The 14771-nt window shown below is 43.1% G+C and overlaps 1 protein-coding gene across 7 annotated transcripts in view; it reads left to right on the top strand.

The window, feature by feature from the left end:
• Nucleotides 1–14771, top strand: part of KIF1A (kinesin family member 1A) — a 238983-nt gene that overhangs the window by 189888 nt on the left and 34324 nt on the right. For 4 of the 7 annotated variants that reach the window (XM_088479231.1, XM_088479229.1, XM_088479227.1 and 1 more), the window contains 7 exons: nt 2608–2726; nt 3285–3370; nt 6828–6963; nt 7723–7888; nt 10924–11014; nt 13165–13283; nt 14087–14166. In XM_088479231.1, coding sequence (XP_088335357.1) covers nt 2608–2726; nt 3285–3370; nt 6828–6963; nt 7723–7888; nt 10924–11014; nt 13165–13283; nt 14087–14166 — 797 coding nt within the window. The remainder of the gene's footprint in view (nt 1–2607; nt 2727–3284; nt 3371–6827; nt 6964–7722; nt 7889–10923; nt 11015–13164; nt 13284–14086; nt 14167–14771) is intronic. The other 3 variants (XM_088479232.1, XM_088479230.1, XM_088479228.1) reach the window with 1 other exon arrangement.

Here is a 14771-nt window from a genome sequence, read left to right as displayed (position 1 = left end):
ATGGATTTACTTGGATTTAAATAATTATCTTTATATGTGTGTTTAGTCTCAGACATATATATATATATATATATAGCACCTCTGTTAGCTCAGCTGTCCCATGCCCCCCCCCCCCAAGTCTTAACTCGCTATGGGCCTGATTCAGAGCTGAACGCTCTGACCAGAGCGCTCGCTCTGAATCAGGGCCGTCCCAGCTAAATTTGGAGTGGCCTCCTGGCCGCTCGCATAGCTGTGGGTGACCACCCACAGCTTATGCGAGCGGCCAAAAAGATGGTCGCGATGGTCAAAGACCATCGGGACTATCGGGCTTGCGACGAGACCCTGCGGTAGGGTCTCGCTTCCGCAAGCCCAGGAGTGATTTTGGCTCTATCACTGATGTCAGTGGGGCCGGACTCAGACGGTAGGCGTTCCCATGGTAACGCCTCCATCTGGCAGTCACGCCCACCAAAGGGGGCGTGCTGTCAATCAACATCGACAGCACGCCCCCTTTGGTGCGAGACCCGGAGCGACGGAGAGCCCATCGCTATCTGGGTCTCGCGCATGTGCACGACGGAGCTCCCTCCGTTGTGCGCATGCGCAGTGGGGCAACAACGACCCGTTTGCGAGCGTTCTTTGCTCGCGAACGGGTCTGAATGACCCCCTATGATCCTAAAACTACTGAACTCAGGACCTCATTCAGAGTCGGTCGTTGCGGCCGCACGGTCGTAAGGTAAAAGGGGCCGGATATGCAAATGAAGCGCTCGCAAGTTGTGTCGTTAAGATGTGATCGTTAGCTGGACGAGCGAGGGGAGGATGCGGCCGTAAGACTAAAAATACGCCCCCTTCTCGTTCCCATTACACGTCATCTTCGGGCATATAAGGATTAATCGAGACCATAGGAAACCATCGGAGCTGGTCGTAGAGCTTAAGGTTGACCATACCCTCTCTTAAGCACTACGATCAAGTCAGTGTAAAAACCTCCCATGTCACATGTGCCATGGCACTACTTACTTAATTATGCACTCCCATAAAACGCCGTTTGCATAGTCAGGCACGCCTGCGTTCGGATCTCCACTCCCCCGTTCACAAGCACCTTGCCCTGTTACCACCCACAAACGCCTCATCCTGTCACTCATACTAACGACCTGGCCAAGTTGAAGGAGAAATTTCTGATTGTAATAGCTAGTTTGCGCACACGCATTGCGAATTTTACGCATGCACAGTTTAGCGAACATCGGTGGCGTACGACCGTGCGGCCGCAACGACGGTCCTCAAACTTTTTTAAACAAATAGATACATCTCAATCCTGATTAAACATATACCTACATTTTTATAATATGTTAGTAGTGTGATGTAAATGCAGTATAAAAGAAACAGAAAAAGTAATGTGCACAGATAGATTACTGCCCTGGGATGTAGGCTGCACTGTGCTTGGGTCTTTGTGATCTGTCCACAAGTCTGGCCTGTGTATGGTGTCATTTTCTTATTCTGCTGATAGGCAGCATGAAGCTGGATAGCTGCAAATTACATGTTGGAAGACAGTTTAAAAAAATCAATACAATTTTCTGTATTGTCCATAATTAATTAATGATCTACTTTCCTGTCAAACAGACCCAACTTGATTTATCATTTGGGCCCCATCTCAAGTAAAGGTAGATTATAATAATACAGGGTTCCAGCAAGACTCATAAAATAACCTTGAAAGCAAATACAGCCCTACAGGTGTTTTGTAAAGCACACAAGAGGGGCCGCCTGTTAGTAGATGCCTGTTTTCTATAAATATGTGATAGTTTTATGATAGTTGTGTTGAGGCCAGGACATCCTGGTGTCAGGTATGTTATTTTGTATACAGGATGCGTATTCTAAGGGGTAGTAGGGTCTGGAATCCTCAGAATATTTACCTTTCCACAAATTCATCCAAAAACATAGCTGCATTGTTAGATAGGATGTGTGAGGATTCTCTTTTCTTCTCCAGTATGGAAAGAGCTGGTTCCTTCTCGTATTTCTCTGTGGCTTTTTTGCCTTGTTCTATTTTTGTTTGATTTGTTTCAGGTTTTGGCCGAGACACCCATGCACCTTTTTTGCTCTGCTGCTGGCCTATTCCCCCCACACAGAACACCAGGGTCAAGCTGGCCCTCCTCACTGCCTCCAACCCTCCCTCACCTTCACAGTTTCTCCCCATGTTCATCACTGTCCACCATGTCTGTCCATCCCATTTCCCTCATTTCACGCTGTGCCTGACCCACTCACTCCTTAGCTACTTGGGGCTGCCCACCCCACATATGTTTTCTTTGGCTTGGAAGCTCTTGTAGTGGTGTGAGCTGTACCCCTCCTACCAAATAATTGCTGCGTGTGTCTTGACAACTACTCTTTTGTTTTTCCTCGCCCCTTTCATCCCCTCCTCTTCCTTTACCAATGTTTCTCTCATTTTCTATAATCTTACTTGTAACTCACAATTCATCACACTATTCTTCAATTCTGTGACGCTTCTCTTAATAAACCTCCTTTCCACCCTCTATATCCTTCTGGTATCATCTTATTCTCATTTGTCTTCTTCTACTACCTTCTCTCTTCTTCCTCTATTCCTTTCTTTCCCCCTGTAACCTATCTATCCCAACCACCCTGCAGGGCCTTTGTCTACCTGAGTAACTTGTTGTACTCTGTGCCTCTGGTTCACCGAGTCGCTATTGTCAGTGAGAAGGGAGAGGTGAAGGGATTCCTTCGAGTTGCTGTTCAGGCCATTTCTGGTAAGACTGTTTCTCCATCCATCCATCCAATTTACAAACTCCCTTCTAGTACTGGCTTTTGAGCTCTTGTTCATCCACATGATTAATAAATATATATATCTCAAATTTTAAATCTAATAAACTAATAGGTTAGATCAATGTTGAGGTATGGAGGACCCACCAGGAAATCAAGTTCTAATAATCGAGTTTAGTGGACTTGTAAAACAATTTTATGTAGCATAACAATGTAGTGCTCTACATTCATAATAATCTACTAAGAGGACATGTCCTGCTTATCATTTTGGAACATAAAAGAACCATATCTGCGCCTCTACCTTACGTAAGATAAGGAATTTGGGCCTTAGATGCAGAGTACCCCTAAGGGATCACATGTAATATTATATAATGATAAGTGTGAGCCTGTGTTTTTTTTTATACCTGGAGTTCCCTATATGGGACAATTTGTGTTGTCCATGTGTTTCTGTTTCCTGCATACTACTATGCATATACAGTATTGTGTCTGCGTGTGTGGGTGTGGAGTTGGCTAAGTCATAATAATCAATCTGTGTCTGTTTGCAGCGGATGAGGAAGCGCCAGATTATGGCTCTGGGGTTAGGCAATCTGGAACAGCCAAAATCTCCTTTGATGACCAACATTTCCAAAAGGTGAGAAAGATCCACTCACACTAGTATTAACATATCAGTTATCCATTCATGATTACAGTGTTAGTATTCTGTAATTACCTATTTTGCCATTATTTGTATATGCTTCATAGGGTATTAGATTGTAGGATCCAATTGTGCAGAAATGTACCACTTACTGTCATATAAATTATACCTTATGTAAGATACAGTATGGAGTTGGAGCCATAAGAAGTGGAGTCCCCTAATGTTACATTAACCTTAAATGTGAGCGACCTGTGTTAGATATTTTGTATATATAAGGCGTTCACACCATATTGGACAATTCGTTATGCATACGTGCTTGTCTGGTTCCTGTATGCATATATAGTGTCTGTGTATGTGGGTGTGGTTGTCTCAGCTAAGTCATAATAGTCAATTAATTATAGTGGTTACTTACTCTTACTATCCCACCTTGTCTGACATCATTTCCTTTACAGGCTGTCTCTAAAGATGGCCCCCTGTATCCTATCAATCCCCATCTCCCACGTTACAGCCCACCACACTGCTCCATTGTCACTTCTCTATTCCCTCCTCCCCTTTTCTACTCCAGTATTACTATTCCACATCCTCTTTCTTTTGAGTGTGCCTTTATTTCTGTATATTATAAAGTCATGCGTGAACTCTGATTCCGTAATGTGTAATGCAAGCCCTCACTAACCCTCTTTTTTATCTATCTTATGGTAAAATAGATAAAAAAGGGGATTAGGGAGGGCATGCATTACACATTATGGAATCAGAGTTCACGCATGAATTTATGGGAATGGGGTAAGACTTACCATATTCCCATAATTCTTTGAATACCAATAAAAAAAGCAGAAAGAAAACAAACTGCTTTTCACAAGTTGTAGTGGGTTAGTCCATTTATATAATTGTGCAGAAACCCATGAAATCAGAATGTTCAACCACACAAACATGCCTCATGTAATAACAAGACAGACCCAATCAGTGGCGTATCTATAATGGTAGAAAGATGGATACTGTACAGGCTAAATTAAAACTTAACTTTTATTTTATAAGATTTTAGAATATAAGGGGGAAGAGGTTATTTTTCAACCTCCAGTAATATTTAAATACAGCCAATAATTACAAACAAACCTGTCATGATGTGAACAAGCCCTCTAGGCGAAACGGTCGTCATCTCTAGCAAACAAGGACGCAGCCATCTCCATTGGAATATGACCACTGAAGCAAATACTCATGCAGGGAGCTGGTGATGTAATCTACCAGCGTCTTTACCTTATGCTTTGTTATTGAAATAGTACTGCAATACCTGCATACAGACCACTGCACATACTCCAAGACATCCCGTTGTTCGCGCTCTCTCATCGGGACCTCCCCCGTCTAGTGCTGCACTGTCGTCTGACACCAGCACAGATGGTGGTTACTGTCACGACAGCAGAAGTGCATTTCCAACTAACTGTCACCCCAGGCAGGGCCTCTCCACTCTCTCATCTATCACCCTCTACTATATATATGGTGATCAGACAGCAGAAGTGAAAGGGGATTCACCTGCCTGGATTCTGTGAACCTACTAAAGGTTTAAATTGTGCGCACATTTATTAAGGGTAAAAAATATTGACCCTCCTGCTCACTAAGCAGGGTGAAGCTCCGCCATGAGCAATTAGTACATACCTAATAAATGTGGTTACTACAGTGCACTCTGCATTACCAGTTTTTGAGACTAAAATATATCTCTACTGCTGATTCATTTCATGCAATATATTTTTTTCAGCAGGACTGTGTTCTATCCACTAAGTAAAAAAAACTGTAGGGATTTGTTTTTCTGTTTTTTACTACATGAATAACAATTGTCTCTCTGCCAGCTCTTGAGCCTCTGCATTGCAACATAGTGATACTCTCTCTGCTAGCAACTGCACTGCAACATGTTGTAACATATTGGTATAAAATGGATACAATTATATCTCCTATAACAGTATATATGCAGGATAAACCATCTGACAAAATACTCCTTCAAGTATACTAGAAGGAAGGTTTCTTTGGTATATTGTTTTCAATAACAAAGAATGTTTTTTGAATGATCAATAATAGATTAATATAATGTGTTGAATCTAACCACTTACAATAATCGCCTTTTGCCTGTATTAACAAAAATTGGCAGTGAACTATATTGACTTCTATGTTTGTTTGTAATTATTGGCTGTATTTATATATTATTGGAGGTTGAAAAATAACCTCTTCCCCCTTATATTCTAAAATTGTATAAAATAAAAGTTATGTTTTAAGTTATTCATACTACTGTAAGAGTACCTCCAAGAAAGGGCGGAATTCAATTGATTACGCGGTCCGGATCTCCCGTCTAAAATGACAGATCGCGGGCCGCTATTCAATTGCTGCCATTCTTCGCGCTGATCGTGCCCATAGAGGTCAGGTTTAGCCGCGTAAAGCAGCTAAACCCGACCAAAGTGCTGGGCGCGATCGCGAAAAGTGATGTTTGGGCGCCCAAACATGTCACTTTTCGCACATTTCAGCTCTCATCCCCCTGGGGCTGCGAGCTGAAATTTAGCGCTTGGCAGCTGATCGCGCCCGACAGGAGCAAGAATAGAATAGCTCCGTCGGGCGCGATAGGGGCTGGAATGAATTGAATTCCGCCCAAAGAGTCTTCTTTTCTCTTCCTTCTCCTAAGTGATACTGCTCTGACTCAGGGGAGCACCACCATTCAAAAATTATGAAGCAACCACTTTGAATCTTATTAAGTTGGTCTTTTACACATAATAATATACTCTACTGTAATATTTTTTATATTGAGTATGTAGTGCCAACCACTTTTTGGGATTGGCCATCTTAGATTGTTTTTTTTCTAGTGCGGGTCCCAACCCTTCTGTTTCGATAGTCAGCTGTATTAAGGAAACTCCCATCAGAAATAATTTCTCTTATAATAATGTGACACTTGGTAGAGATTGGGTTTATGATTAGTAGTGTTCCCTAAAGTCAATTGAATGTGTCAACAAAGTGGGAAAGGCAAAGGGCCTCATCATAGGGCACACAGTTATTAATGTAGAATAATTAAAAAATGTACTTTTATTAGGGTCACCTAATATCTTTCATTGGCTTTTAATAGAATATTGCAGTTTGTATGTATACAGTATAGACATTGACTATTCAAAAGTGTATTTCGGTGTAGTAGTTGTGTACGTTCGTTAACAGTGTTTAATGACTTTTCTGGAAGTATAATAAAGGAATCATGGAATCAAATATGCAGTTACTTGAGAATACTATAATTATTATTATGGAATCACGTTATTTTACACCAGTTTCTATTTACTTCCGTGCCATAGAATTCCATGTGGGCGTAGTCTGAATTTCACATGTCATTTTAAAATTGTTCCATAAATATAATTGTGAAGAATGTCTAAGTGTGGTGTACGCTGTTATTCTATGTGTATGATTCTTATAATGTCTTTACACCGCTACGGAGCAGTTCCAGGCTGAGTCCTGTGCAGGAATGACACGCTCAGGAACATCTCAGGAAGAACTCCGAATAGTCGAAGGGGGTCAAGGACAAAACCCAGATTGTGGTCCGGATGCGGATGAGGTTAACAACAACACTTGTGCTGGTCAGTGTCTCCATTATTACACCGTGCTCAGTGTTATGTGTCACTTTGATTGATAATACATGAGGTTGTCAGGAGATGAGAATAAAATGAGGCTACAGACTTATTGAACAATGCCATTTTTATATCCCAGTTTATCTTTAGACTATTCTCAGTATGGGATGGGGATCAAAATAAATTTAGTATAAATTACAGAAATTAGTGCTCTGAATAGGCTGAGCAGTAAAAACTTCACTCATGTGAAAATAGGCTGCACTGGCATAAATATCTCACCACGGGGCCTATACATCATTGTGGGCCGTATGGGGGGTCAGTGAGGAGGCGGTCAGTGAGGAGTGGGGCTACGAGAACAAGTGCCATATGAAGATGGTGCTTGTTCTCGCAGGCAAACTCCGAAAACTTTCAATTTTCGGAGTTTGATGAATATCAGGTGGTCCATTTGGGACCCCTGATGATGAATAGGCCTTTTAGCTTACATGCCAGCATTTTTTTTCTGTTTTTTTCAGCAAATCTAAATGTTTGCAATGTATAGAACTATTTCCTGTTTTGCTCTACAAGAACTGTTTTACAAAAGGGTTAAGCATTGAGCTGTGGCAGCCATTTTGTAGGCTGAACCAATATTCCTGAGCATGCACTAATGGCTGCCTGCATTGTAGACAGGCGATAGACACACTTTAATGTTATACATGTACATTTTATCAATTGCATTTAGGCATTTGAATCTGTAACGATTTAAATATCCTCTTTTTACTGCCTTTCCAGCTTCTCAGCAGGCAGCTCTTCTTGACAGTCCTATAAAAGCATCACTAGATCTGTCAGATGGGACTGGGCACCCCCTGAAACTGGGCACCATCTTTACATTCAGAGTCACCGTCTTGCAAGCGTCTAGCATTCCTCCAGAATATGCTGACATATTTTGTCAGTTCAAGTGAGTGTCTTCATCGTACTTGCCGACTTTATGGCTGCTGACTTGTCACAGCAGGGCGTAGGCTGCATCATCGTAGCCCCATCCCCCGCTATAGAGTGCGGATATTACAGGCATTGCAAAGCGAGGGGCAGGGCTACGATGACGTGATTTAGCGCAAATCATGTCATCTGCCTCCCAACCTAGCACTTTTGCTTAGTACGTAGGCGGCTGCTGGGGGGGGGGTGATGACGCGATTTAGCGCAAATCACGTCATCTGTCCCCCTACGAACCTCCCACTTTTGCTCAGTAAGTAGGCAGCTACAGTGGGGGTGCGTGCAGGTGGCGAGCAGCTCCGGGAGAAATGCCTTCTTTTTTGGGCGGTGGGAGGCCCCCAGCTGTTCTGGGAGAGAAGGCAAGTATGGTCTTCATGCATCAAGTATTCACCTGCTAACCTAACACAGGGCCTGATTCAGAGACGGACGCAATGCCACATGTGCCGTGATGGTCTTGCAAAGGCGGTTGCAGAGAGGATTTGTTTACAAAGCTATTGACAAGCAAGGACTGCTTGTGGGAGGTACTGGTGGCTGGAGACTGAAATGCAGGCATCTTACATCCGTTTTCATGGCATGTCTCAGCATGTGACTGCTATCCCGTACGCAGTTGTGAAGGCTCCCGCGTCTCAGTTCCGATGGCTATTCTGAATAACCATAAGGATACTCAGAAGTTTGATGATCGACCGATGTGCAACCAATGATTGTGTCTTTGTACGCAAGCGGCAGATCTGAACCTCCGCAGATGGGTGTCTCATTAAATGTCCCGGCAACTACGAAATTTGCATACTTTCACACAGCCCCTGCGTACAAAGATGCAGCAGCGTTGCAATTTACGGCAATCTCTGAATCAAGCCCACAGTGCAATAGAAAACATTTCCTCATACAGTATCATTTGAAACATTATGCTCTAACCTCACATGGTGTAGTATAGAATATCACTTACTGATCTCATACAGTATCATTTATTTACAGTATCATTTATTTATTTGTTAACAGCTTCTTGTATAGCGCAACATATTCTGTTGCACTTTACAATTGTAAGCATTAATAGAACAAAACTGGGTAATAACAGACAGATATATAGGTAGGAAGGCCCTGCTCGTAAGCTTACAATCTATATATAACATCACCTACTGTACAAATCACACACAGTGTAACATAATACATCACCTACTATCCCAAAGTGTTATATAAAGCATTCCCTGCAAACCCCATAAAAAGTGAGTCGCATAGCGCACGTCCCCCGATTGTCTGCGCTCAGAGACACCACACTCAGCCATACTCAGACATAGAAACTGAACCTCCCATAGGGCTGGTGCAAGTTCCAATGGTGCGATCGATGGTGGTGTCTAAAGACGCGCAGAGACGGAGATGCACTGTCTCAAGAAGCTGCAAGTGGGCGTCTCAGTTGTATGTAAATCGTCCGCAGCATTAGCATAAGACACAGACGCGACTGTGACAAAGCACGCAGCCGTGGCTGCGTTTGGGTCCAACTCAGAATCAAGCTTAAAACCTCCCCTGATAATCTTACATGTTGCAAAGTAACCACACACAGACGCTACTCTCTCATATCAGACAGGGTAGGAAGCTGCCATTAGCAGCACATGTAACGTGAATGCAGCAATGACTTGGCTCTCTTTAGGAAAATATACTCATGTGTATGGTATCAGGCAGTATAACAGGAAACGTTTGGCAGATGTCGACAGTGACATAGTAGAACAGTTGGCGCCATTATTATAATTAAACAATACATTGTCTAGGCCAGTTATGGGCCACTTGAAAGACTTCAAACGATGCGTGTGCTTCAAAATGGCCACACATTACCCTCAAGCCCAGTATTACAATACATCAATACAATATATTTCATCAAAAAAAATAGACACCAATCACTTTAAAGTGACTCAATTCTCCACCAGGTTTTGAGCATTAGATGTAAGTGTAGAACAGGCACAACAACATTCTGTAGTGGTTGTCATCTGTCAACCTATTGCTCTTGCGTGCCATGATGGAGAATGTCTAGTCACATGTATAGGTGGTGGTACCACAAATGGTGCAGTCTATGCGTACCTCCTACTCTGATTACACATGTACTGCATGATGGGGAGGAGGCCACATGATAGGGAGGAGGCCGCATGATGGGGAGGAGGCCACATGATGGGGAGGAGGTCACATAATAGGGAGGTGGCCACATGATTGGCAGGAGGCCGCATGATGGGGAGGAGGCTGCATGATGGGGAAGAGGCCACATGATGGGGAGGAGGCTGCATGATAGGGAAGAGGGCGCATGATAGGGAAGAGGCCGCATGATGGGGAAGAGGGCGCATGATAGGGAAGAGGCCGCATGATGGAGTGAAGCCGCATGATGGGGAGGAGGCCGCATGATGGGGTGGAGGCCACATGATGGGGAGGAGGGCGCATGATAGGGAAGAGGCCCCATGATGGGGAGGAGGCCGCATGATGGGGTGAAGGCCGCATGATGGGGAGGAGGCCGCATAATGGGGTGGAGGCCACATGATGGGGAGGAGGCCGCATAACGGGGTGGAGGCCACATGATGGGGAGGAGGCCACATGATGGGGAGGAGGCCGCATGATGGTGGAGGAGGCCGCATGATGTGGAGAAGGTTGCATGATGTAGAAATCACAATGATATGTAGGATGTCACATGATGGGAAAGTTAGCTTTTAGAGGCAAAGAATAGGTCATGTTCAATTTAATTCTTTGCTTTATGACCACGGCCTCAGCCCTTATTATATAAAAGCTGGGACCGCCAGTGTAGCTTGGTGGGGCAAAAAGTACACCATAAGAGTTGGGAGCGATATAGGATGAAGCAATGAAAAGCACTGAAGGGATACAAAGCATGAAGGAGCCGGATACCACACGTGAATGCTCAGTGGGCCACATGCGGCCCTCAGGCCACTTACTGCCGATCTAGAGGATGAGCACATTTACAGTAATTGCTTTGTTTGTGTATACTGAAAATTAATATTAGATAATTTCTTTTAGCTTCATACACCGCCATGACGAGGCATTTTCTACTGAACCTCTAAAAAACACAGGCCGCGGCCCACCATTGGGTTTCTACCATGTTCAGAATGTAAGTCCAGCAACTTTTATATGAAAAATGAAGTGTGTGCAGTGATATTTGTAACTGCAGTACAGACAAACTGGTAAACTTGACTTGAATCCTCCAGCCTGTCAGAGGTGCTGGGAACCCAGCACTGGCCCCATACTTTCTATAGCCTGATTTTTTTTAGCATAAATGAGGAGTATTTTATTTATTTATTATTAGCAGTTACTTATATATTTTATTAACAAACCTGAATGAAAAGGGCGGTTTTAAATTGGATGTAAGCTGTAATTACATTTTTCCAAGGACCTGAAACTGGGTGATCACATTGAAATTGCAGTCTGTATTTTTACAATGGTTAAATAAATGATTGTCTCCTCATAGATAGAACAATAGAACAGATGGTATTTACATATTTACTTTCCTGCATATAACACCAGTAAAGAAAAATAATGAGGTTACTGTACTTTTATTAATGTTCTCTATATTCAAATATAAAAGAAATTTGCCAAGCAATGGTCATTTTCCTGATGGCTTTAAATTTAAAGAAAGAAAAGCAGGATATCCCAACATCATTATGTTTTCAAAAATAGGTAACAAATTAATGCAAAATTACTAAAGGCCTGATTCAGTTTAGGACGGAATTGCAAAGATGCTCTCAAGCAGCTGTGCAATTCCGTCATTGTAGTTATGGTAATGCAGCAGGAGGCATCACGCTTCCTACAGCATCGAATAATATGTGAGAACATCGGTCGGCTAAGTGACCCATGAGGTCACACAAGCTGGCTGCCGCAGATGAGAGAGAGAGGTTGCTAGGAAATGTCTGTCAGCCGACGGAGATCCTGGCCTCTTTCCTCCTGCCCAACTGCAGCGACACGCCTCTGTTTTGGGAAATGGAGGCATTCGCCGCCCCCTACACAAAGGGCAGCAGACTGTCAATCACTGACAGTCTGCTGCCACTTTGCTTGCGAACACGGAGGACCCATACTGCACATGCACAGTACGGGTCATGCACCTGTGCAGATTCACGAACATCAGGAATCTGTGCTGAATCAGGCCCTAAATACGTAGGCCTAAGTGCCTGTGATTTATGGGCATCAGTAAATTTCGGCAATATAGCCGCTAGACTTAAACTTAGCTGTTATTTTGCCTAAATTCCAGAACAATTAACCTCTTAGGACGGAATTCAATTAGCAGCGAAAAGTACCGGTTGCACTTTTTGCCTGTTTTCAAAGTATCTCCATATTCAATTACCCAGAGTTTTCGCCTATGCGATTACGTCATAGGCAAAATCAGGCAAAAAAGTTTCTCCAGCAAAAGGCAGGAGATAAGAAGTGGAAAATCCATAATGACTAATAGGGCAAAAAAATGTTTTAAATGAACGCAAGCGGGTCGATGGTCCCCGACTGCGCATGCGCCACCTCCGGCGTACGCATGTGTGCGAGACCCGTACTGCGATGGCAGCTCCATCGCAACGGATCTCGCCAGAAGACGGGGTGGCTGTCAGTTGATTGTCAGCTCGCCCCATTTTGTTGGCGGGGAGGGGGGGTGGCTGCACAAACGCAGGCGTTCCCTTAGGAACGCCTGGCATTTGTGGGCAGCCCTACTGACATCACTCGTGAGAGCAGGAAGTCCACTCGGGCTTGCGAGAGCAGAGACCCTACCACAGGGTCTCCTCGCAAGCCCGATGGCCGCGATAATCGTGTCCATCGCCAGGCCGCCCGCAAAAGTTGTGGGTGGTCACCCATAGCTTAAAAAACCCCGCCCTGATACACAGCGCCCTAAGGTCAGTAAACACCTTTATTTGGGCTAATATTACTATTCTATATTGATTTCCAAGGTCACTGAAGCTTTTTATGGGGTACAGACTGTTTTCCCCAAAAGAGGTGCTTTTCACTAGTTTCGCTTTGGAGAACACACGCCTATAAGCGTTTTCTCGTGTTTTACAATTGAATAGGGCGAAAAGCGGGGACGCACGTGGAGAAAACATGGTGGCAAAACAGGCGAATGAGGCAAATTCAATCCGCTTTTCGCCAGACGGCACTTTTCGCAGCTAGTTGAATTCGGCCTTAAGTTGGAAATATGAAAACGTTAGTTGTAGTGTATGATCCTGTATGTGTACAGTCTGCCTCACTGTGTAAATGGATTCATTGTAACACAAGCTGCTCTTCTATTAGATTGCAGTGGAGGTTACGCAGTCCTTTGTGGAGTATGTGAAGACTCAGCCGATTGTCTTTGAGGTGTTCGGACATTATCAGCAGCACCCTTTCCCTCCCTTGTGCAAAGACGTTCTGAGGTAACTGCTGCAGCCATCTTCTCCCAAAGCAGTCACAGAACGCACAGTATAAACACCGCCTAAATGAGACTCCTGCCCCCATTGTAATTGGTTTATATGCCTAACATGTATTATATTTAGTGACTGATCATTGGGTCCATAAACATTACATAGGGTCTCCTCTATATAGAAATAGTGTGACTTACATTGTATCTATTGTCATGTTTAATCCTTTTTATGTTACTAAACCTGCTAGATCACAATATATGTACATATTTAATGTATATATGAGTTATTTTTACAATACAAGGTTTTAAAAGCACACAGGTTTATGTATCAAGCAGTGAAAAGCGGGGAGAAGAGGACCAGTGAAGAAGTTGCCCATAGCAACCAATCAGCTCCTACCTATTATTTTATAGACAGTACTTGATAAATGCTACTTGAAAGCGGATTGGTTGCTATGGGCAACTTCTCCACTGGTCCACTTCTCCTTGCTTTTAACTGCATGATACATAAACGCCATAGTTCTACATTTTTCACTGCCTTCCATCATTTGTCAGTACTTATAAAACTGATCAATTGGATCTATATTTATATCAGTCCTTCAATTCATTTATTTGTTACTTTTTTTTTTTCAACAAACTTTATTGAAGCTGAGCTACTTAATTTCAGAAGCGAATGGCCTTACATAAGTATAGTTTTATGCTTATAGCAATTGGATACATTTTAAATAAAATATTATCATTAATTTAATAAAAAACAAATGTTTTGATAGTTTTATCTGATGTATGTGGAGTCTAAAATACCTCTTGTACATCTTTCAGAAATAAGACCTTTACTTTTCACAGCCCCCTGCGTTCTTCCAGGCGTCTCCTCCCCAGGGTCATGCCTCTGTCTAAACCAGGTAACATTCTACCCTTCATCTCGGATTAAACATGGTATTAAAATGTATGAGTCCTATTCAATGCAAGCAATGCATGGTGTACACATGTAAGTGCTCTAACCTCATGTAACTCGCTGTTGGTGCCAGCTGGGCAAAGAACTACCCACAGGTCCTTTAGTAACCAACGTGCAAAAAGAATGACAGGCTACAACACAAAGATGTGGTATAGAATCCTACAAGTGTCTGTTTATTTCACTATCTCTGCTGGGCCAGATTCTGTGCCGTAAACATCTCTTAGCATGGACGCAAACAGCCAGTTTTTGCATACAACGCATGCGCAGAAGCGAATTTACGCAGTTATCACTACCTCTGTCCTATTCAGATGGAACTTGGCTTTACTAGCTACACTCATTGCTTATACATGCCATCTGGTCTGTTCTCTTTGTGATGGCAGGGCTGCACCAGCAATTACTGTACATCAAGCTTTGCAGAGGTAGAATAAGAGCTCAGTATAACCAACACACTACAGAGTGATATTGAGCTTTTGTTAAGGCTGGATTTGTCTGACAAGTCTTTGGGCGGTACTTGATGTATTCTTATCAAATATTTATAATCCGGGTTTGAAC

The sequence above is a fragment of the Taudactylus pleione genome, unplaced genomic scaffold (genome assembly GCF_031769625.1).
Source record: "Taudactylus pleione unplaced genomic scaffold, aTauple2 ptg000229l, whole genome shotgun sequence".
In the NCBI taxonomy this organism is placed as follows: Eukaryota; Metazoa; Chordata; class Amphibia; order Anura; family Myobatrachidae; genus Taudactylus; species Taudactylus pleione.
The sequence above is the reverse complement of the archived record's forward strand: the minus strand, read 5'-3'. Positions and strand labels throughout refer to the sequence as shown.